The sequence below is a fragment of the Octopus sinensis genome, linkage group LG11, assembly GCF_006345805.1.
Source record: "Octopus sinensis linkage group LG11, ASM634580v1, whole genome shotgun sequence".
NCBI lineage: Eukaryota > Metazoa > Mollusca > Cephalopoda > Octopoda > Octopodidae > Octopus > Octopus sinensis.
This window is the reverse complement of record NC_043007.1, coordinates 37,488,651-37,507,869: the sequence shown is the minus strand read 5'-3', so window position 1 is coordinate 37,507,869 and position 19,219 is coordinate 37,488,651. Positions and strand designations below refer to the sequence as shown.

General features: G+C 39.8%; 1 protein-coding gene across 1 annotated transcript in view; it reads right to left on the bottom strand.

Moving 5' to 3' along the window:
* Positions 1 to 8,472: 8,472 nt before the first annotated feature.
* The window catches only part of LOC118765384 (solute carrier family 22 member 7-like), a 29,591-nt gene continuing 18,844 nt past the window's right edge, over positions 8,473 to 19,219 (bottom strand). Inside the window, exons 7-10 of the mRNA XM_036507349.1 lie at positions 18,129 to 18,214; positions 15,194 to 15,314; positions 12,055 to 12,127; positions 8,473 to 8,963 (exon numbers count right to left, since the gene is read on the bottom strand). Of these exons, the coding sequence (XP_036363242.1) occupies positions 8,778 to 8,963; positions 12,055 to 12,127; positions 15,194 to 15,314; positions 18,129 to 18,214 (466 nt within the window). The 3' untranslated portion in view covers positions 8,473 to 8,777. The remainder of the gene's footprint in view (positions 8,964 to 12,054; positions 12,128 to 15,193; positions 15,315 to 18,128; positions 18,215 to 19,219) is intronic.

Genomic DNA, 19,219 nt, shown 5'->3' with positions numbered 1-19,219 from the left:
CCAGATGTTATATTGGGTTGTCTGGAAAGTTCGTGCTGATTTTTAAAGGAAAGAAAAATGTCAATAAATACTTGCTATTACATTTTTAATCAACCAAATATGAACCATTTTGTTGCACAATGCGTCTCCATCTTTCCTTTAACTTGAAAATACCCTCTTCCCAGAATTGAGGTCATCCAAGTAATTGATGACCTCAATTTTACGTCATCCAAGTAATTGAAATTTTTGCCATTAAGACTATTCTGCAGAGACCTGAATAAGTGGAAATGCGAGGGAGCAATATCTTGTGAATATGAGGGTGGGCAATACATCTCAGCCGAGCTGCAGCAATTTTTGTCTGGTTCCCAAAGCATCAAGTGCCGAAAATGAACTTTCGCATCTTCCATTTTAAAGGGTTACAGAATTAACACAGGTTATAGGAACATAAACCTTCTTCCACGAAAAGATAGCTTAAACTGTGCTCTAAATGGAGGTGTAGTCAAATCCTATCTAATGGACTCAACCATGTTCTAAAATAAGTCGAAAGGTAAGCTACTATAAATCGGCACGAACTTTCCGGACAACCCAATATTTTTTCCGACCTCCAGTTACATAATACTTTCTAAACCGATTCCTCTGAGTGCTAACAATCATTTCGCTGGCATGAAATGGCTTAGAAGAGAAATTATTGGAGTGTCAGCTCATGGATTCATCATCATCATCATCATCCTCATCCCTTAATGTCCGTTTTCCATGCTGGTATGGGTTGGACGATTTGACAGGAGCTGCCCAGCCGAAGAGCTGCCCGGGTTCTATGTTTGTTTTGGCATAGTTTCTACGGCTGGAGGAAAAACGTTCAGCTGTTGTTATAAATATGTATTATATGGTTTGCACTTTATAGCGTTTTGTTATGTGCGATACATCTCGGTTCGTGGAAAAATTGTCCTGCATGAAAGCAGTCTCCGGTGCCAAAACAGTTGGAGAACTACAGCTATATACCACCAAAGTTACTTTGGAAGCCATCTGGATGAAATCATGGCAAAGAAAGAGGAAGAAGGAACACTGGAAAATACAAATCATGATGTCATGCAATCAGAGGAGAGAGAAAGAGAGAGGAAGATAAATGGTGGTGGTGGTGGTGGTGGTTGTAGTGGGTTTGAAGAGAAGGTGGAGCAGGAGGATTTGGTATAATTACTGTTTCCAGACTAGTGGGGAACATCTGAGGCAGTCTGCAATCCTTTTGAGACAGCAGACTGCTTTCCGTTTACAGTCCTTATCCATCTCCCATCGCTGGGGGACCAAGCTAACAGGAACTTTCGTTGCCACGAATATAGCAGATTTGATTTCAGTTTTGTTGAGCAAGTAGCTGATTGCAGGGAGTTTCAAAAAAATTTGATATCATTTCGCAATCTAATAACTGTGCTAGTTCTTGTTCAAATACTCTTTCCTCTTTCCTCTTTTACTTGTTTCAGTCATTTGACTGCGGCCATGCCGGAGCACCGCCTTTAATCGAGCAACTCGACCCCGGGACTTATTCTTTTGTAAGCCCAGTACTTATTTTATCGGTCTCTTTTGACGAACCGCTAAGTAACGGGGACATAAACACACCAGCATCGGTTGTCAAGCAATGCCAGGGGACAAACACAGACACACAAACACACACACGCATATATATATATATACATATATACGACGGGCTTCTTTCAGTTTCCGTCTACCAAATCCACTCACAAGGCTTTGGTCGGCCCGAGGCTATAGTAGAAGACACTTGCCCAAGGTGCCACACAGTGGGACTGAACCCGGAACCATGTGGCTGGTAAACAAGCTACTTACCACACAGCCACTCCTGCACCTATGACTTCAATTTTTAACATATGTAGAAACAGGTCAAATTTTATGTTTAATGTTTGATATGGTCATCTTTTCAAGTATAGAAATGGCATTTGCTGGAAGAGAAAAGGCGTTTTGTGTGTTGGAGTATGATCGAACACAGTCGAACAATACTGTGCAGCGTGCATTGGTGAGCACTTGACGGTACTCGAGGTGTCAAGCGCCCTTTCTCAGTCTACGCTTGATCCAAGATTGCAGCTCAGTCAAAGAGACGAGCTGTTGAAAGGCGAATCTGACGAACGGCGACTACAACTGCTCACATTCCAGGAAACGCTTGTGATGCCGTAGCCTAAGCGCATGTCTGCGCATCAGCAGCCACGGCATGCCAAAGCTTCCGTTCAGCGGCTGTTGACAGCAGATGGAGCGCCTCACCAGTGGTACCTGCTGCTCCCACAGAAACTAGAAGAGTAAAGGCACCAGCTTGGTCAACCAGCAGTCGAGACAAAGGACGACGGTCAAGCAGTAATAGATGACAGATGCGATGTACCCGTTCGCCACTTCTGCTCGACCTTTCAAAGACAGCTTCCTCTTGGCCCATTTTTGGGTGAGATTGGCCACCCTGTTCGTCACCTCGTCCCACTTTTTCTGCACCTGGAGGTCCGGACCGAACCAGACCCCGAGCAATTTAAACGTGGTCCTTTGTTATTCGTAAGAATACGCAGAAGAGAAAGCCGGTCAACCCCCAACACCGAGAGCATCGACGGATCGATGAATGCGCATCCAGTCTCAGCGGTTGCGTATGAAGTCGGGGATAATAAACAGGAAGAAAGAGTGAGAGAAAGTTGGAGCGAAAGAGTACAACAGGGGTCGCCACCATCCCCTGCCGGAGCCTTGTGGAGCTTTAGGTGTTTTCGCTCAATAAACACACACAATGCCCGGTCTGGGAATCGAAACCGCGATCCTCCGACCGCGAGTCCGCTGCCCTAACCACTGGGCCATTGCGCCTCCTGGTGTTGCTGGTGGTTTCACTGGTACACATGTTCCCACTTCTCCCTTCCTCCATCTCCAATGTAGTAGCAATAGTGGTAGTGAGAGCAGGGAAATACACGTTGCAAAGGCGGTCCAATGAACAGTCTTTATTTTCCTCTCTAGCGCTGCACGTGCCGGAACGCTTCTTCTCCTTCTCTTCTTTGCCTTTTAAGGTGCGAAACGGGCGGAGACAATTTACGTTTGACGTTTCATGTATGTAGTCGTTCGACTACAGAGTGTGTGGTGTGCAAAGAAAGGAAGAGCTTACACTCCTCTTCATAGACGATTTTGTAAAATTTCAATAAGCAAAATCGAAATGGAAAAATTTGAAATGAGAAATTCGCAGCTAAAAGGGGGAAAATCCGCCTAATCGATTAGCTCAGCAAGAGCCCAGTCGGCTTCGCTACAGAAATATTCAAAAATAATTCAATTGAAATTGGGCAAAAACTCACAGCTTCCGAAGACACGTCCTTCCACTTTCAAACCAATAATAATATTATTATTTCTTTTATTTACCACCTGGGCGAAGGATGAGGGGACAATACAAAGACATAAAATGTTGGGGTTTACATATAATGGAATTAAAAAATAAAAAGTGTACACGGTATACATTAGAAGAAGTAAAATATAAATAGCATATGACACTAGAAAAAGAAGGGGGGAAATAAAGGTCGTGATAGGATCTCCCTGATTCAAGAAGACCTTTAGGGATAATCAAGGAACCCGCCATCGAAGATCAATACCAAGTACGGGAGCCCTCTCAAACACCTTTCTTCCGACTCACAACTCTACACTTAGAGTGGTAACTTTCACCCACCTTTTGATAAATTCAATCGAGAACAGTACTTCCCTCTCCACCCTCCCTTTCCTTTTCTAGTGAAACTTGAAAAAGTCGATGGGAGCTTTACCGAAAAAGAAAATTTCTGTTCTCATTCCTTTCAGCCTCGTCCACCAGATATCCTCTTTCGCCACAGCCACCAGACAAAGGAAAACTGCCTTGCCAGCCCGATTAAAGGAGGGCGGCGGCGCAATCATCATTATAGACTCGGACGACAGACGGATCTGTCCTACACGCAACAGCAGCTGTTCGACATAACTCCACAAGTCAGCAGTGCCCGGACACTGAACGAGTGCACGCAGATCGGTTTCGTCGCTCTGCGAGCACCGCGGACAAGCCCGTCTGACAACACATCCTTGTGTCTGTAAAGTTTATCTCGAACCAGTAGCGGTCCCCGGTAGCACTGCCAGGCCAAAGCCATCTGGAAATTATCCATAACAGTTACCGACCGAAAAGTCCTCCGGAATAGATTTGCCAGTTCATCTTCGTCGACGCCTAGGGTCTCCCCGAGGACGTCGTCGCTCTTCCCCGTTACTAATCCTCTGTAAATATCTAAAGTGGAACATCCACCAATCATATTGCTCGACTTGTAGAGGACAGTGAGTGTGTGATGACATTTTAAGTTCCACGAACCCAGTCTTGGCCTATCCTTTACCCAGGACTGCGGTTCCGTCAAGGAGACGAGCCGCGGAAAAACGTGTCTCACAAATAGAGCCCACACACGTTCACCTTCTAGAAGTCGTTGCAGGTGGCACAACCTGAGTGCGTGTCTGTGCATCACAAGCCATGGCATGCCTAAACCGTCATGCAGAGGGGGTTGGCAGCAGACCGACCGTCTGACAATTGGAACGCGTCCCTTCCACAAGAAAAAGAGGATACGCTCCAATCTAATCAAGTAGTAACTGGGACAAGGCACGACGTCCTGGCGATAAATAATGACAGTGGCGATGTAGGCATTCGCCACCTCTGCCCGACCAGCCTCTCTAGGTGCCCAGTCGAAATCCTACCTACTTGTCGGCATTAATTTTAGCCCCTGCAACCAACTCAATTTCCTTTGAAATAGAGCTGACCACCTCTACATCGGAAGCGTCCGATACCATGGCTGTGACGTCGTCCGTGTATGCAGATACTGCCCACCCGAGTCCAATTTCAAAAGGGATGCCTCTTAACTGCTCCAACTTCCGCAGCAGTGTCCCGAGAGCCAGCACATACACAAAAGATAACAGCGGGTATCCCTGACGGACCGAACGTGTGATACTAAATGGTTGTGATAGGTGGCCATTTACTTTGACACCCGAACTGGTGCCACTGTACATTACAGCTAACCAGCCTCTGAAAACAGATCCGAAACCGTCCACTTTAAGGACGGCTTCCAAGTAGCGATGGTCTACTCTATCGAACGCTTTCGATTGATCTAAATTGATCAAGACACCACCGAAGCCAGCTTTAGTCCCAGCCCTCTCTACGATGTATCGCATAAGGCGAAGGTTGTCGTAGATAGACCTGTTCGGGATTGCGTAGATTTGTGCCTCCTTGACCAGACTACCAACGGCAAACGCCAACCTTTTCGCTAACACCTTGGCCAAAATCTTAAACTCTGCCTATAGCAGAGTTAGGGGCCGAAAATTCCCTAGCATGTCCCCATCGTTGGCTTCATTTCTCAGCAGTGTTACTACACCCCGGCTAACAGCACTATGAATTATCCTGTTCTACTGCCAGTTACTGTAGACACCTGCCAAGAGGCTGCCAAACAAATCTGGCATGAAAACATAGAATTCGAAGGGCAGACCATCCAAACCCTGCGATTTGCGACCTGTGCAATTGCTCATCGCCTCCTGTGTTTCAGAGGCTGTAATCAGCATTTCGCAGAATCTCGCGTTCCTCACCGAGAACTGTGATAGGCTATTTAGGTACGAAGTAAAGTTCGCTGCAGTCGTCGACCCTCCCCCTCCCCACACAACCGCGCAAAGTGTTGCTGGAAAGCCGCATAGAACCAATTAGCACACGTCCGTCCTGATCTGTCAGATTTGATCGTGGTTTTGTTTCCACGTCGTGTCTCTACTGTTCGGGGCCACCGGACTACTTTATTTCCTTCGTGTTTTAGCGCACGATCCTTAGCTCTGAAAATGCACCCTTCGCGCTTCGCCTCGAAGAAAAGGTCAAGGAACATTCTTGCCACTAACGTGTCGGTCGCGCTGCCTTTACTAATAGCCTCTTCTAGTTTACTAACTAGTTCTCCCTTTAATCCTTTGATCGTTCAGCTCTTCCTTCGCCATGTCATTACAGTTGATGCTGGTTTGGGAGGAAGAGCATTTAGAAGAAATTTGCTTTTCCGTGGCAATCGGGGGTAGAGTCCTTCTTTGTCTTTGTTTGGTAGTGGGTGTGGGAGGAGGTGTCGGAGTCTTGTGCACTTGTTTATGATTTAGCATTTGTGGTACTTGAAATGTTGCCTGTGGTGAGGCTTCATTTTCCTTTGTTTCAGGGCAGGAAACATTTAAGTTTTTTTTTTTCAGCTCCACATATATGGCATCTTGGCTTTCTACCCTCTACGAATACTGACAGGTGAGTGCCATCCGAGAGATCGATTGGATCAAGCAGCTGGTCGATATGGTCCTGCTTGCATTGCACGGTCAGTTCCATACCTATATTTAACCAGTTTTGCTTGGCAAGACCTTGGCCGCGATAGCTGCAGATTAACAAAAAAATTGTCATCCTTCAAAGTGGTTGCTGAATTTACATTTAGCTTATTCTTTCGTCCCAAATCTCACCTCAACGGTTCCAGACTTCTTTCCTCGGGTGATGTGCGTCTTTTGCCCCACCCCAACCCCCACAAGACATTCTTGTATTTCGCTCTCCGGAGCATTTTCCACCCGCCAAGACTTGACTCCGGTGCAACGGTGTGTGACCGTTCATCTTGCGATATTTTCTATCACGTCCGATGGAGACTGTATGGTTACCCTTCTCCCATCTCTTTTAACAATTTCTCTAGCAAATTTTAATTCTTCGTTCTCTATGTGAAACCATTCCATACTTCTCGTCGCCGATGCAAAAGAAACAGGGACGATATTTGCATTTTTATGTTTTATTTCTTTCGTATTGTTGTTGCTGTTGCTGTTGAGCGAAGCGGTCTTCGTCCCAGAGCTCGCAGTGGGAGAAGTCCGAATCGTGGTCCTTTGCTATTCATAAGACCCGCAGAAGAGAAAGTAAGTCAACCCCCGACACCGAGAGCATCGACGGATGAATGAATGCGCATCCAAGCTCAGCGGTTGCGTAGGAAGTCGGGGACAAGAAACAGGAAGAAAGAGTGAGAGAAAGTCGGGGCGAAAGAGTACAACAGGGGTCGCCACCACCCACTGCTGGAACTTCGCGGAGCTTTAGGTATTTTCGCTCAATAAACACACAAAACGCCCGGTCTCGGAATCGAAACTGCGATCCTCCGACCGCGAGTCCGCTGCCCTAACCACTGGGCCTTTGCGTCTCCACAGTTGTTGCTGCTGCTATCACTACTGCTGCTGCTATCACTGCTGCTCCTGCTGTAGTTGTTGTTCTCTTTGTCGTCACCTAAAGTTTTGACGTTGCTTAGAGACGAAACATTTTTCGCCCCGGTGACAACATTAAGTCGAGGCCATATCATGTTGATATTCTCGTTTCTTTCCTTGTTCTTAAAATTCTCAAGGAGAGCGTTCCTTTATCGAACATTACGATGGCTTCTTTATCAGCCATCTTTAAAAAATTGCAGAAAATTCCGAAATATTTGTTTTGCCGAAAGCAGTTAATATTAAAAAATTATTTATGTGCACCCTCTGCAAAACAGAGGGTGTTTCTACACAAAAATACTATCTGCACAATCCAGACTATCTCTGAAATCTAATAATAAAAAGAGAAGTCAAAAGACGAGAAGATTACAAATACTTTTTCAACTTAAGGAGCACCAAATTTCCGTGACTTCACAATAGGGCGACCATAATAGTAATAATAATAATCTTTTTTGCTCTGGCTTAAGGCCCGAAATTTTGGGGGAGGGGCCTGTCGATTAGATCGACTCCAGTATGCAACTGGTGCTAAATTTATCGACTCCGAAGGGATGAAAGGAAAAGTCGACCTCGGCGGAAGTTGAACTCAGAACGTAAAGTCAGACGAAATACCTATTTCTTTACTACCCACAAGGGGCTAAACACAGAGAGGACAAACAAGGACAGACAAACGGATTAAGTCGATTATATCGACCCCAGTGCATAACTGGTACTTAATTTATCCACCCCAAAAGGATGAAAGGCAAAGTCGACCTCGGCGGAATTTGAACTCACAACGTAGCGGCAGACGAAATACCTATTTCTTTACTACCCACAAGGGGCTAAACACAGAGAGGACAAACAAGGACAGACAAACGGAATAAAGTCGATTATATCGACGCCAGTGCGTAACTGGTACTTAATTTATCCACCCCGAAAGGATGAAAGGCAAAGTCGACCTCGGCGGAATTTGAACTCAGAACGTAACGGCAGACGAAATACGGCTACGCATTTCGCCCGGGGTGCTAACGTTTCTGCCAGCTAACAATAATAATAATGATGATGATGATGATGATGATGATGACGATGACGATGATGATGACGATGATGATGATGATGACGACGACGACGACAACGACAACGACAACAATAACAACAACAACAACAACATTACAATGGATTAATAAATCTTGCATATAATGAAATCAATATAACGGGGGAAACATTTTTGATAAATAAAAGTGAATATTTAATATATCAGACAAAAATTAAAATGCTTCAGTAGCAGAACATCACACGTGCTCTAGTAATTGACAAATTCGATTATATAAGGTAGCTCCATTCATTTTGTGGTGGTGAAATTATACATGCCGATCTATAATTCTCTTCCAAAAGCCAATTTTATATTAGCAAGGAATTCACCACATGCAAGAAAATTTCCTTTTCACCGACAACTTCTAAGATAATAGACTATTTGAATTTACGACTGTAACTTGTATTGAGGCAAACATATGTGAACCGCCAAGAGGAAAGATATAAGGTCGTGCTTTAAATAAAACCGATCTCCCATTGTAAAAGCAGCGGTAAATTTACGTGTTTCTTTTCGTACGAAATAATTTCATCGTTTTTTCTTCTGCTTTCATTTTCTGGACATCTTCGACGGTTTGCATTAAAACTTTATTTTTTGTTTCTGGTAAAAATAGCCAAACCAATACGGCGGAAATTAAACATGCAGAGCCCATTGTAAAACCGGAAGCCCATGGAATATACAAAGTCTGCGAATGGTAAAGAAAATATTTTGAATACACTGACATACGTAATTGTCCGCATGTGCGTGTGTATGTGTGAATGGGGGTACTCGTGTATATATGCCTGTGATATATTTGGTGTGTGTGTGTGTGTGTGTGTGTGTGTGTGCGTGCGTTCGTGCGTGTGTGTGTGTGTGTGTGTTTGTGTGTGTGTGTGTTTGTGTGTGTGTGTGTGTGTGTGTTGTGTGTGTGTGTGTGTGTGTGTGTGTTTGTGTGTGTGTGTGTGTGTGTGTGTGTGTGTGTGTGGTGTGTGTGTTCGTGTGTGTGTGTGTTCGTGCGCGTGTGTGTGTGTTCGTGTGTGTGTGTGTGTGTGTGTTGTGTGTGTGTGTGTGTGTGTGTGTGTGTGTGTGCTGTGTGTGTGTGTGTGTGTGTGTGTTCGTGCGTGTGTGTTCGTGCGTGTGTGTGTGTGCATGTGTCTGTGAATGTAGAGGTGATCTAAGTATGCGGGAAAGGTAGATCACGTATTCAAATACCACTGTTAGTATTTTCTCTCGTTTGTCAGACAGAACATTTTATTCTACATTGTCTCGGCTCTTTACTCTTTTACTTGTTTCAGTCATTTGACTGCGGCCATGCTGGGGCACCACCTTTAGTCGAGCAAATCGACTCCAGGACTTATTCTTTGTAAGCCTAGTATTCTACGCTCTGTTTCATGTAAAATCCTTGATAGGATGGGTTTTCTTTTTGTTTTGTGATGACCTCATGTGGTGTATGTGTATAATATATGTATAGCTGTGAGTGCATTTTGGTGCATTTTGATATATGGTCGTATCAATGTGGATGCTCGAATGAACATAGATATGATATTAGCAAAATAAAAACAAAAAACAAACAAGAACAAAAATCCCCAAAGAGAATGAAAATGAAATAGCAACCATACGCTGTTCGGTTTGCTTTCATACACTCAATATAAAATCGTACAAGGATAATGTAACGACACTGAGAAAAATTGTACTTATTGTAAGACCTCAGTAGTAATTGTGATAACAAAAATAATCGGATTTCCTCGCTTACGAGATGTAGATTCAGGATTTGAATTTCTGCTAGATGTACATATAATATCTGGAGATCTCAAACGTGGAAAATTGCCAGAAAACTGTCTGTCTTAGGAAAGATCTATTCGGATGATATTGACGGACCAGAATTGGACGGATAAATTAAAAACAATAAGTAAAAGAACATAAATCAATTTTCCTGGACTAAATGACTTGTTAGCATTTATAATTAAGAATTGCATTGCAAATTTTGTAACAATTATGATATTTACTAGTAGGGGGAGGTTCTTCATCAATCTGCAATTAATTCTTACATACTCGATAACTTCAATGCCACAAGAAAGGCTTAGTATCTTGGTAATATTAAGAATTTTAAGATATGTTCATAATTAGATTTTGGTTGGATAATCAATTCATTTGCAATAGTGAAAACACGAAAAGTTCATACAGATTCTATATTATAGAATGTAACTACGAATATCAGAATGCTGCTGGTACAGCGTTTAACTATATTCTTTTATTCTCTTACTTGTTTCAGTCATCTGACTGCGGCCATGCTGGAGCACTACCTTAAAAAAATTTTAGTCGAAGAAATCGATTCCGTGACTTATTCTTTGTAATGTTCTATATTTAAGAGATGAAGAATTATGTACATTATTTACATTTGACGGATATTTGTCCTCATCTTGTTTGTTGTTAACACAACGTTTCAGCTGATATACCCTCCAGCCGTCATCAGGTGTCTTGGGGAAATTTCGAACCTGGATTCTCATTTCTAATGTATTTTTCTATGGTATTATTTATTTATTTATTATTATTATTATTATTATTATTATTATTATTATATTATTATTATTATTATTATTATTATTATTATTCAGGTAACTGCCTGGAACCACTACGCCATATGTCCACGGGCATATGACGTAGTGGTTAAGAGCGCGGGCTACTAGCCCGAAGATTCCGAGTTCGATTCCAGGCAGTGATCTGAATAATAATAATAATAATAATAATAATAATAATAATAATAATAATAATAATAAAACTATCGGCCTATAACCTGTCTATCCACCACGTATAAAATCCTAACATCTATCCTGGCGGAGAAAACATATGCATTCATGGAGAAGAACGATATTTTCCCCATTGAACAAAAAGGGTGCCGCCGAGGCTCTTACGGATGCAAAGATCAACTGCTAATCAATCGTATGATCCTTGAGAACTGTCACAACAAGCGCAGAAATCTCAGCACCGCATGGATTGACTACAAAAAGGCCTTCGACAGTATACCGCATCCATGGATCTTGAGATCGCTGGACATCTTCAAAATTTCCCTGTGATTTCAAACTTCCTGAAGCACAATAAGTCGTTGTGGAATACGAATCTCCAATTATACCACTCTAATGGAGTACTTGCCTCAGAAAATATAAACATCAACTGTGGAATTTTTCAAGGTGACTCACTTTCACCTTAATATTCTGCATAGCCCTAATACCCTTTACAAGTGAATTAAACAGAACAGGGTATGGGTATAAAATTGCCAATAAAAAAATAAGCCATCTATTTTATATGGATGACTTAAAACTTTATGGTAAAGACAATAATGAACTTGAAGGCCTATTGCGCACCGTGAAAGCATTCAGCGATGACATCGGGATGGAGTTTGGACTTGAGAAGTGTGCCAAGGCCACTTTCCAGAAAGGGAAAGTGAAGACCACAAATTCAGTCGTGTTAGATGTTGACACAGTCAACTCGTCACTTTAAATCCCAAAATAATAATCATGAACCCCCAAATGAATTCCGGAATAAAAATCAAAGGTAAGGTGTGGAATATGATTTCTTCCCCGGGCGCTGAGAGCATGTGTAACGCGATTGGGTCCAAACTCAGTGAACTTAGTCTGCCGGTATCCTCCAGACGAATCTATATCCGAATCCGGATAAATATCCAGTGGTATCCAGTGAGAACATTCCGTAATGCTCGTAGCTTATATTTGTCCGTAATTACAATGCTGGTTGCAATTAATGTAACAAGGTCTAAGGGGATAAAGACATAGATTACTTACCAGAAGTTTGAAAAATGGCGCCACAGAGCATGTCGTTCTTGAGAGCGTGATGGGAATACCAAATGCGATACTTCTGCAAGATATTTGTACATACAGTCACGTATGCGTGTGTTTGTTTGTTTGTGTGTGTGTGTGTGTGTGTGTGTGCGTGTGTGTGAGGGTGCAATGTATATATATATATATCACCGTGATCCCCGTGACCGACCAGGCTCTCAGATGTTGCTACACATCGCTGGTCACAATGCGCTTCGCAATGTTTTTTAACCTTCAAATGACGCCACCCCGCTGGCTAAGCGAGCAGGCCAATATATATATACATATATGTGTGTATGTATGTATGTGTGTGTGTGTGTGTGTGTGTGTGTGTGTGTGTGTGTGTGTGGTGTGTGTGTGTGTGTGTGTGTGTGCGTGTGTGTGAGGGTGCAATGTATATATATATATATCACCGTGATCCCCGTGACGACCAGGCTCTCAGATGTTGCTACACATCGCTGGTCACAATGCGCTTCGCAATGTTTTTTAACCTTCAAATGACGCCACCCCGCTGGCTAAGCGAGCAGGCCAATATATATATACATATATGTGTGTATGTATGTATGTGTGTGTGTGTGTGTGTGTGTGTTGTGTGCGTGTGTGTGTATACGAGAGTGAGTCAAAAAGTAATGCCATTTTGTTTAGGACAGGTATAATTACCAACACAGTAACATGTATCATACATCAAAATGAAGCTGGTCCTCTGTGGATCACATCCTTATTTCTCAACATAGTCTCCGTTTCTCTTAATAGCAATGTTCCACCTTTGAATGAGAGCATGTATCCCTACCCCATAAAATTCTGTTGACTGTTCTTTGAGCCACTTCTTCACTATCTCCACACTCACCATATTTAGCGCCATCAGACTATCATTTCTTCGGCGCTGTGAAAGAGGGTTTGAGAGGCAAACATTATTCCAGTGACGAGGAAGTGAAAACTGTAGTGAAGAAGTGGCTCAAAGAACAGTCAACAGAATTATACGGGGCAGGGATACATGTTCTCATTCGAAGGTGGAACATTGCTATTGAGAGAAACGGTGACTATGTTGCGAAGTAGGGATGTGATCCACAGAGGACCAGCTTCATTTTGATGTATGATACATGTTCCTGTGTTGGTAATTATACCTGTCCTAAACAAAATGGCATTACTTTTTGACTCACCCTCGTATATTTATATAATACAATTAAAAAAAGGAACACTCCGTCGGTTACGACGACGAGGGTCCCAGCTGATATGATCAACGGAACAGCTTGCTCGTGAAATTAACGTGTAAGTGGCTGAGCACTCCACAGACACGTGTACCCTTAACGCAGTTCGCAAAGAGATTCAGCGTGACACAGAGTGTGACAAGGCTGGCCCTTTTTTGAAATACAGGTACTACTCATTTTTGCCAGCTGAGTGGACTGGAGCAACGTGAAATAAAATGTCTTGCTCAAGGACACAACGAGTCGCCGGGAATCGAACTCACAACCTTACGATCATGAGCCGAATGCCCTAGCCACTAAGCCACGCGCTCTCGCTATAATACAATTAAGATTCAGTTGAATTACGTACTTAAATAGAGGCATCTTGTTAGGTATGAGTAACATGCACACCCAACAATATTAAGTGAATATCAGCTTTGGTGCATAAGTGCCGGCCACATGATATTCTTGCAGTGTATGCAGATAATAAGACCCAGCTGAGTGAACAAATCTGCTCTTAGCTTTTCACACATGTACTTTATATTAAAAAATACTGTCTATAATATTTACGAAGAGCAAGATTCCAGGATAGGTGAATAAAATATATGTGAGTAACAAAGAGGCAGTAAATACATTACGGCTGTTTCCAACGACTTCTTTACTTGATCAATGAAAACATTACATCATTGTAAAGAAACCGTTTTCGTCAGATGAATTTATGAGCTTCAAACATATTTTTACTCCGTGAATTTGTAACTATGTTAAATAAAAGTCAAATGGTCCTTTATGTTTGAAGCTCATGAGTTCACCTGACGAAACAGCTTCTTTACAATTAAGTAATGTTTTCAGTAATCAATTAAAGGAGTCGTTGAAAACGGCAGTAAGGATTGACACCTGTACCTCTTTGTTACTCCTTATATTTTATGTATGTATAATATATATATATATATATATATATATATATATATATATAATATATATATTATATTATATGTGTGTGTGTGTGTGGGTATATATATAATATATATATATATATGTATTATATAATATATATGTGTGTGTGTGTGTATATATATATATATTATGTGTGTGTGTGTGGTGTTATATATATATATATATGTATGTAGATATGATATATTATAATATATAATATTTAATGTATATATATATATATATATATATGGTAATATATATATATATATATGTATATATATATAATATAGTATGTATATATATATGTATAATATATGTATATATATATACAGATTATATATATATGTATATATAGATATGTATATATCTATATATAATATATATATATATGTATATATAGATATATATATATATAGATAATATATGTATATATATATATATATATATATATAATATATAATATATATATGTTATATATATATGTATATATATATATATGTATATATATATGTTATATATATATATATATGTATATATATATGTATATATATATGTAATATATATATTATGTATATATATATGTATATATATATATATATATTATATAGTATATATATGTGTATATATATATGTATATATATATATATATATATATATATATGATGTATGTATATATATATATATATATATAGTATAATTAATATATGTAATGTATATATATATAATATATATATATATATAATATATATATATATAAATTTATGTATATATATATATATATATATATATATATATATATATATATATATATATTATATATATATATATATATATATATATATATATATATATATATATATGATATATATATGTAAGCGGCACGCGTGTCCGTATGTGTGTAGTGTGTGTAACTCTTATCCCAAGTAGTATGCGTGTGCTTATAGAGAAATGAAAAATAAGAGGTAGAAAAATTATTATTTCATCCTTACCGTATTTGTGTAGGATAAAGCTCAGGTGTGTATATATAGATTCCGCTGAAGGCGGCACTAAGTCCCAGCATGGACACTAGATATAATGTCACAAATATTTTTTCAGTTGTCTTGTTATTCTCTGTAAATAGAGAAATCATTATAATTTGGCGTAAATACATACATATATATACACACACACACACACATATATATATATATATACATACATACAGCGAAAGAGAGAGAAAGAGAGAGAGAAAGCAAGAGAGAAGGAGAGAAAGGGCATTAGTTCTCTGTAATGCAATAAAGTGCTCCCTGATGATCCGTTCTGGTTAAGCACTCAAATACACTTGGAGCATCCATTGCTAAGTTCCAAGTAACCAGAAATGTATGTAGGAACTAATAATAACTAGTATATATCATATATAAATATATAAATACATATTTAAATGATATAGATAAAAAAAACTAATATTATATTATATTATATTATATTATATTATATTGTATTATATGTATAACGAACTATATTTTTTGTCATTCGTTATATTTCGTGTTTATTGGTACCCAAATTTAAACACCTTCCTTTCTGCTTAGGTAATCTACTATGGTGCCCATCCTTTGTCTCGCCTGGAATATTTGACCGTGGAGTTGCAATCAATATTAATAGTATATGTGCCTTTCTGCCTGCTTAATTCTTTCAGTTCGAGCCTTTCTCTAGGCAAGTTAATATGGTTATTTCCTCGGCACGATTTTCTAAGCTCCAATCCCAAATTGTATTTATAACCATGCTTATCGATGTGCAAGCATATTGCATCTGTAATGGGGATTCGAAACTGGATCCCTTGATACGCAGTCAAGCATCACGACCAAATCACAATGGTTTCACATGATCGGTCTAAGCAACCAATCAATGTCAAGTCATCACGTAATTCAATTTCCTAAAATTCGTTTCCTCGTGCCCTATAAAACATCGCTTTGGGCGGTAATTGTTGAATGCTGAAGCAGCTGAGCGATATGTGTCTTCATTCTTGTTACACCAGACGGAGCGCATTTTTACAGCCAGTCGACTGAGGAAGACGGCTAAGATAAATAACAGGAACCTTCGTTGCCACGAATATAGTACAATTGTTTTCAGTTATGTTGAGCAAGTAGCTGATTGCAGTATCAATACAGGGTGTTCCAAAAAATTTGATATCATTTCGCAATCTAATAACTTTGCCAGTTCTTGTTCAAATGACTTAAATTTTTAATATATGTAGAAACAGGTCAAAAATGTATGTTTAATGTTTGATATGTTCATATTTTCAAGTTTAGAAATAACATTTACTGCAAAAGAGAAAACGCGTTCTGTGTGTTGGAGTATGCTCGAACACATTCGGACAATACTGTGCAGCGTGCATTGGTGAGAGAGTTCTCACCAACGGCAATGCAGATTTGGACATGGCACAAAAAATTCAAAGAGGAAGGCTATCTGTGTAGAACAAAAGGATCTCGACGACCACTAACATCGGAAGAGACGGTCGAGCGGGTTCACCAAAAACTCTTGCGAAGCCTCAAGAAGTCCATAGGAAGAACAAGTCTGGAAACCCAGATTCCTCCAACGACAATTTGGCGCGTCCTGAGGAAACGCTTGCTAATGAAACCCTACAGGCTGCAGCTCATTCAGGCCATAACGGCAGATGACGAGCGAAAGCGCAAACATGGGGCTATGTGAAGGGTCTGGTCTATATGCCACCTCTTCCTGCAAACCTTGAGGAACACGAGCAGAGAATCACTACCGCACTGGAGACTGTTACCCAAGACATGCTGCAGAGTGTTTGGGAGGGACTGGACTACCGTCTTGACGTGTGCCGTGCCTCAGGCGGTGCGCATATTGAACATTTGTGAAATTGTTAATGGAATCCATATACCTCTGAATTTCTCATTCAAATTTGGAGGAATAAATCTTATGTTGCTCAACATTAAGCCTGTTTAATTTCATTTGCTTTGACTATGTAGTTTTTGTGATATTTACGTCTCAAATTATATCAAATGTTTTTAAACACCCTGTAGTTTGCCATAAACGCCAAACAGTACATCTCTCCCCCTATGTAATTATTACTGCAAAAGGCCAACATAGTTTGTAATCATTGCTGCAAAAAGGCTAATACGGTTTGTCTTTATGTGCGATCATAAAATCTTTTAAATGTTCGCTGGTGTTACTTCAACACACAGCTTAAGAAACATATTTTCATTCATCATCTCCACAAACAAGCTATTACAGAAGTCAACAACAAAAAGAACTATACACATAGGTAAGCAACACATCGTTTGAAAGCCATGATGAACTCACAAGATTGTGTTTCATTTAATATCGCTTGATGTTCGTTTAATAAGTTTTTAGCGTGTTAAATGATCCATTTAATCTACTTGTTATGGAAATTATCGTAATCTGTATATATATAAAGCTGAAGTTGTCTGTGTATGGCAGGTTTGGTAGCCTTCAACTAACACTATCTCCTCCGAGATCCTGCGGCGCAAGTTGACCAAAATTGATAGTATGATAGAAGAAGGCTTGCTCTTCATTCGGTAGAAGAAAAAATTGAAATCGGACTATGTTAACACCAAAAAATATTTACATCAAAAAGGTGCTTTTCTTCTTTGAAAATCCCTATTTTTTACGATTTTTTGACTGCTGTGTCGCCATTTTTCGGTGTATTTCAACCAGAAAAATGTTCACTTAAAGAGAATAACAAGCTACATAATGCAAAATTTACTTTTCAAAAATTTCAAAAATTCCAATTCTAAAGGGTCGAAACAAACCCGAGCAACGCTGGGCGATACTGCTAGTTGTATAATAAATCTGAAACCAATATCGTCACTTCTTTATTTATGTATGTGCGTATGTTCTGCTAAGAAAACTTTTTTTGTCATTTTAGAGGAAGTATTTTATATGAAATGGTTACATTACCTGCAAGTAACATCAAGAGACCAGCTGAAAATGTTAGTATCGCCGTAAAAGTCTTTGAAAATATCAACGATATTTTATGACCAAACCTAGTAATGAAAAAAACAGAGTTGTTTGATGCAAGTATAATTTTTTCACACTTGCGCTGCGCATGTATGCGTGTTTGTATCACATGCATTTCGTCCGTCGCTACCTTCTGAGTTCAAATTCCGCTAAGGTCAACTTTGCCTTTCATCATTTCGGGTTTGATAAAAAAAGTACTAGTTGAGTAGCACTTCCGAAATTGCTGGCCTTGTACCAAAATTTAAAACCAATATTAGTTGTATCTCTTCATTAATTTACTTCGTTCGCTGTACTGCTTAGTATCTAAATCGTGGTTCCAACTCCTGGACCGGGTGTCGCGTTGTGTTCTTGAGCAAAACACTTCGTCTCACGTTGATCTATGATCACTTCAACACCTGGCGTGTAGTACACCGTGCACCTGTCCAGGCAACGTCGATTTGCTAATGTATAGCATATACATTTGATCTCTATAAATAAACCATTTGTGCAGTTGTTCAGCAAGGAACTGCAGAACCGTCTTTCTCGGACTACGAGAGACTACCGCTATATAACTACCGTAAATCTTCGAGTATAATCCGCATTTTTTTCCCAAAATTTAATGGTCAAAATCCCTAGGGCGTACTATATACGAGGTTAAAAATGAAAATTATTTTCTAAGCAATGTCCGAGTCTCTATTTGCTGTCCGGCAATGTTTATTCAGACGCATTTTGTGATGTCGGGCGCGAAAATACCTTAAGCTAAGCCTGAAAGCAATGAAGTCATAAAAGAATCATCCATAACTTGCAGTAAGCAACATTTATTAAACGTTATTACTATTATTACTGTTATTTCTTTATTTTCTGCAAACAAAATGCACAAAAAAGCTACACGTTTGCATTATGTTATATATATATATATATATATATATACAATAATAATAAAGGACGTTACCGTATATATTTTTACAAACCAAGGACGTTATATCGACCTACTTGACTCAAGTTAGAGAAGGGGTGCGTATTATACACAAGGTTTAGGTTTTTCAGAGGTA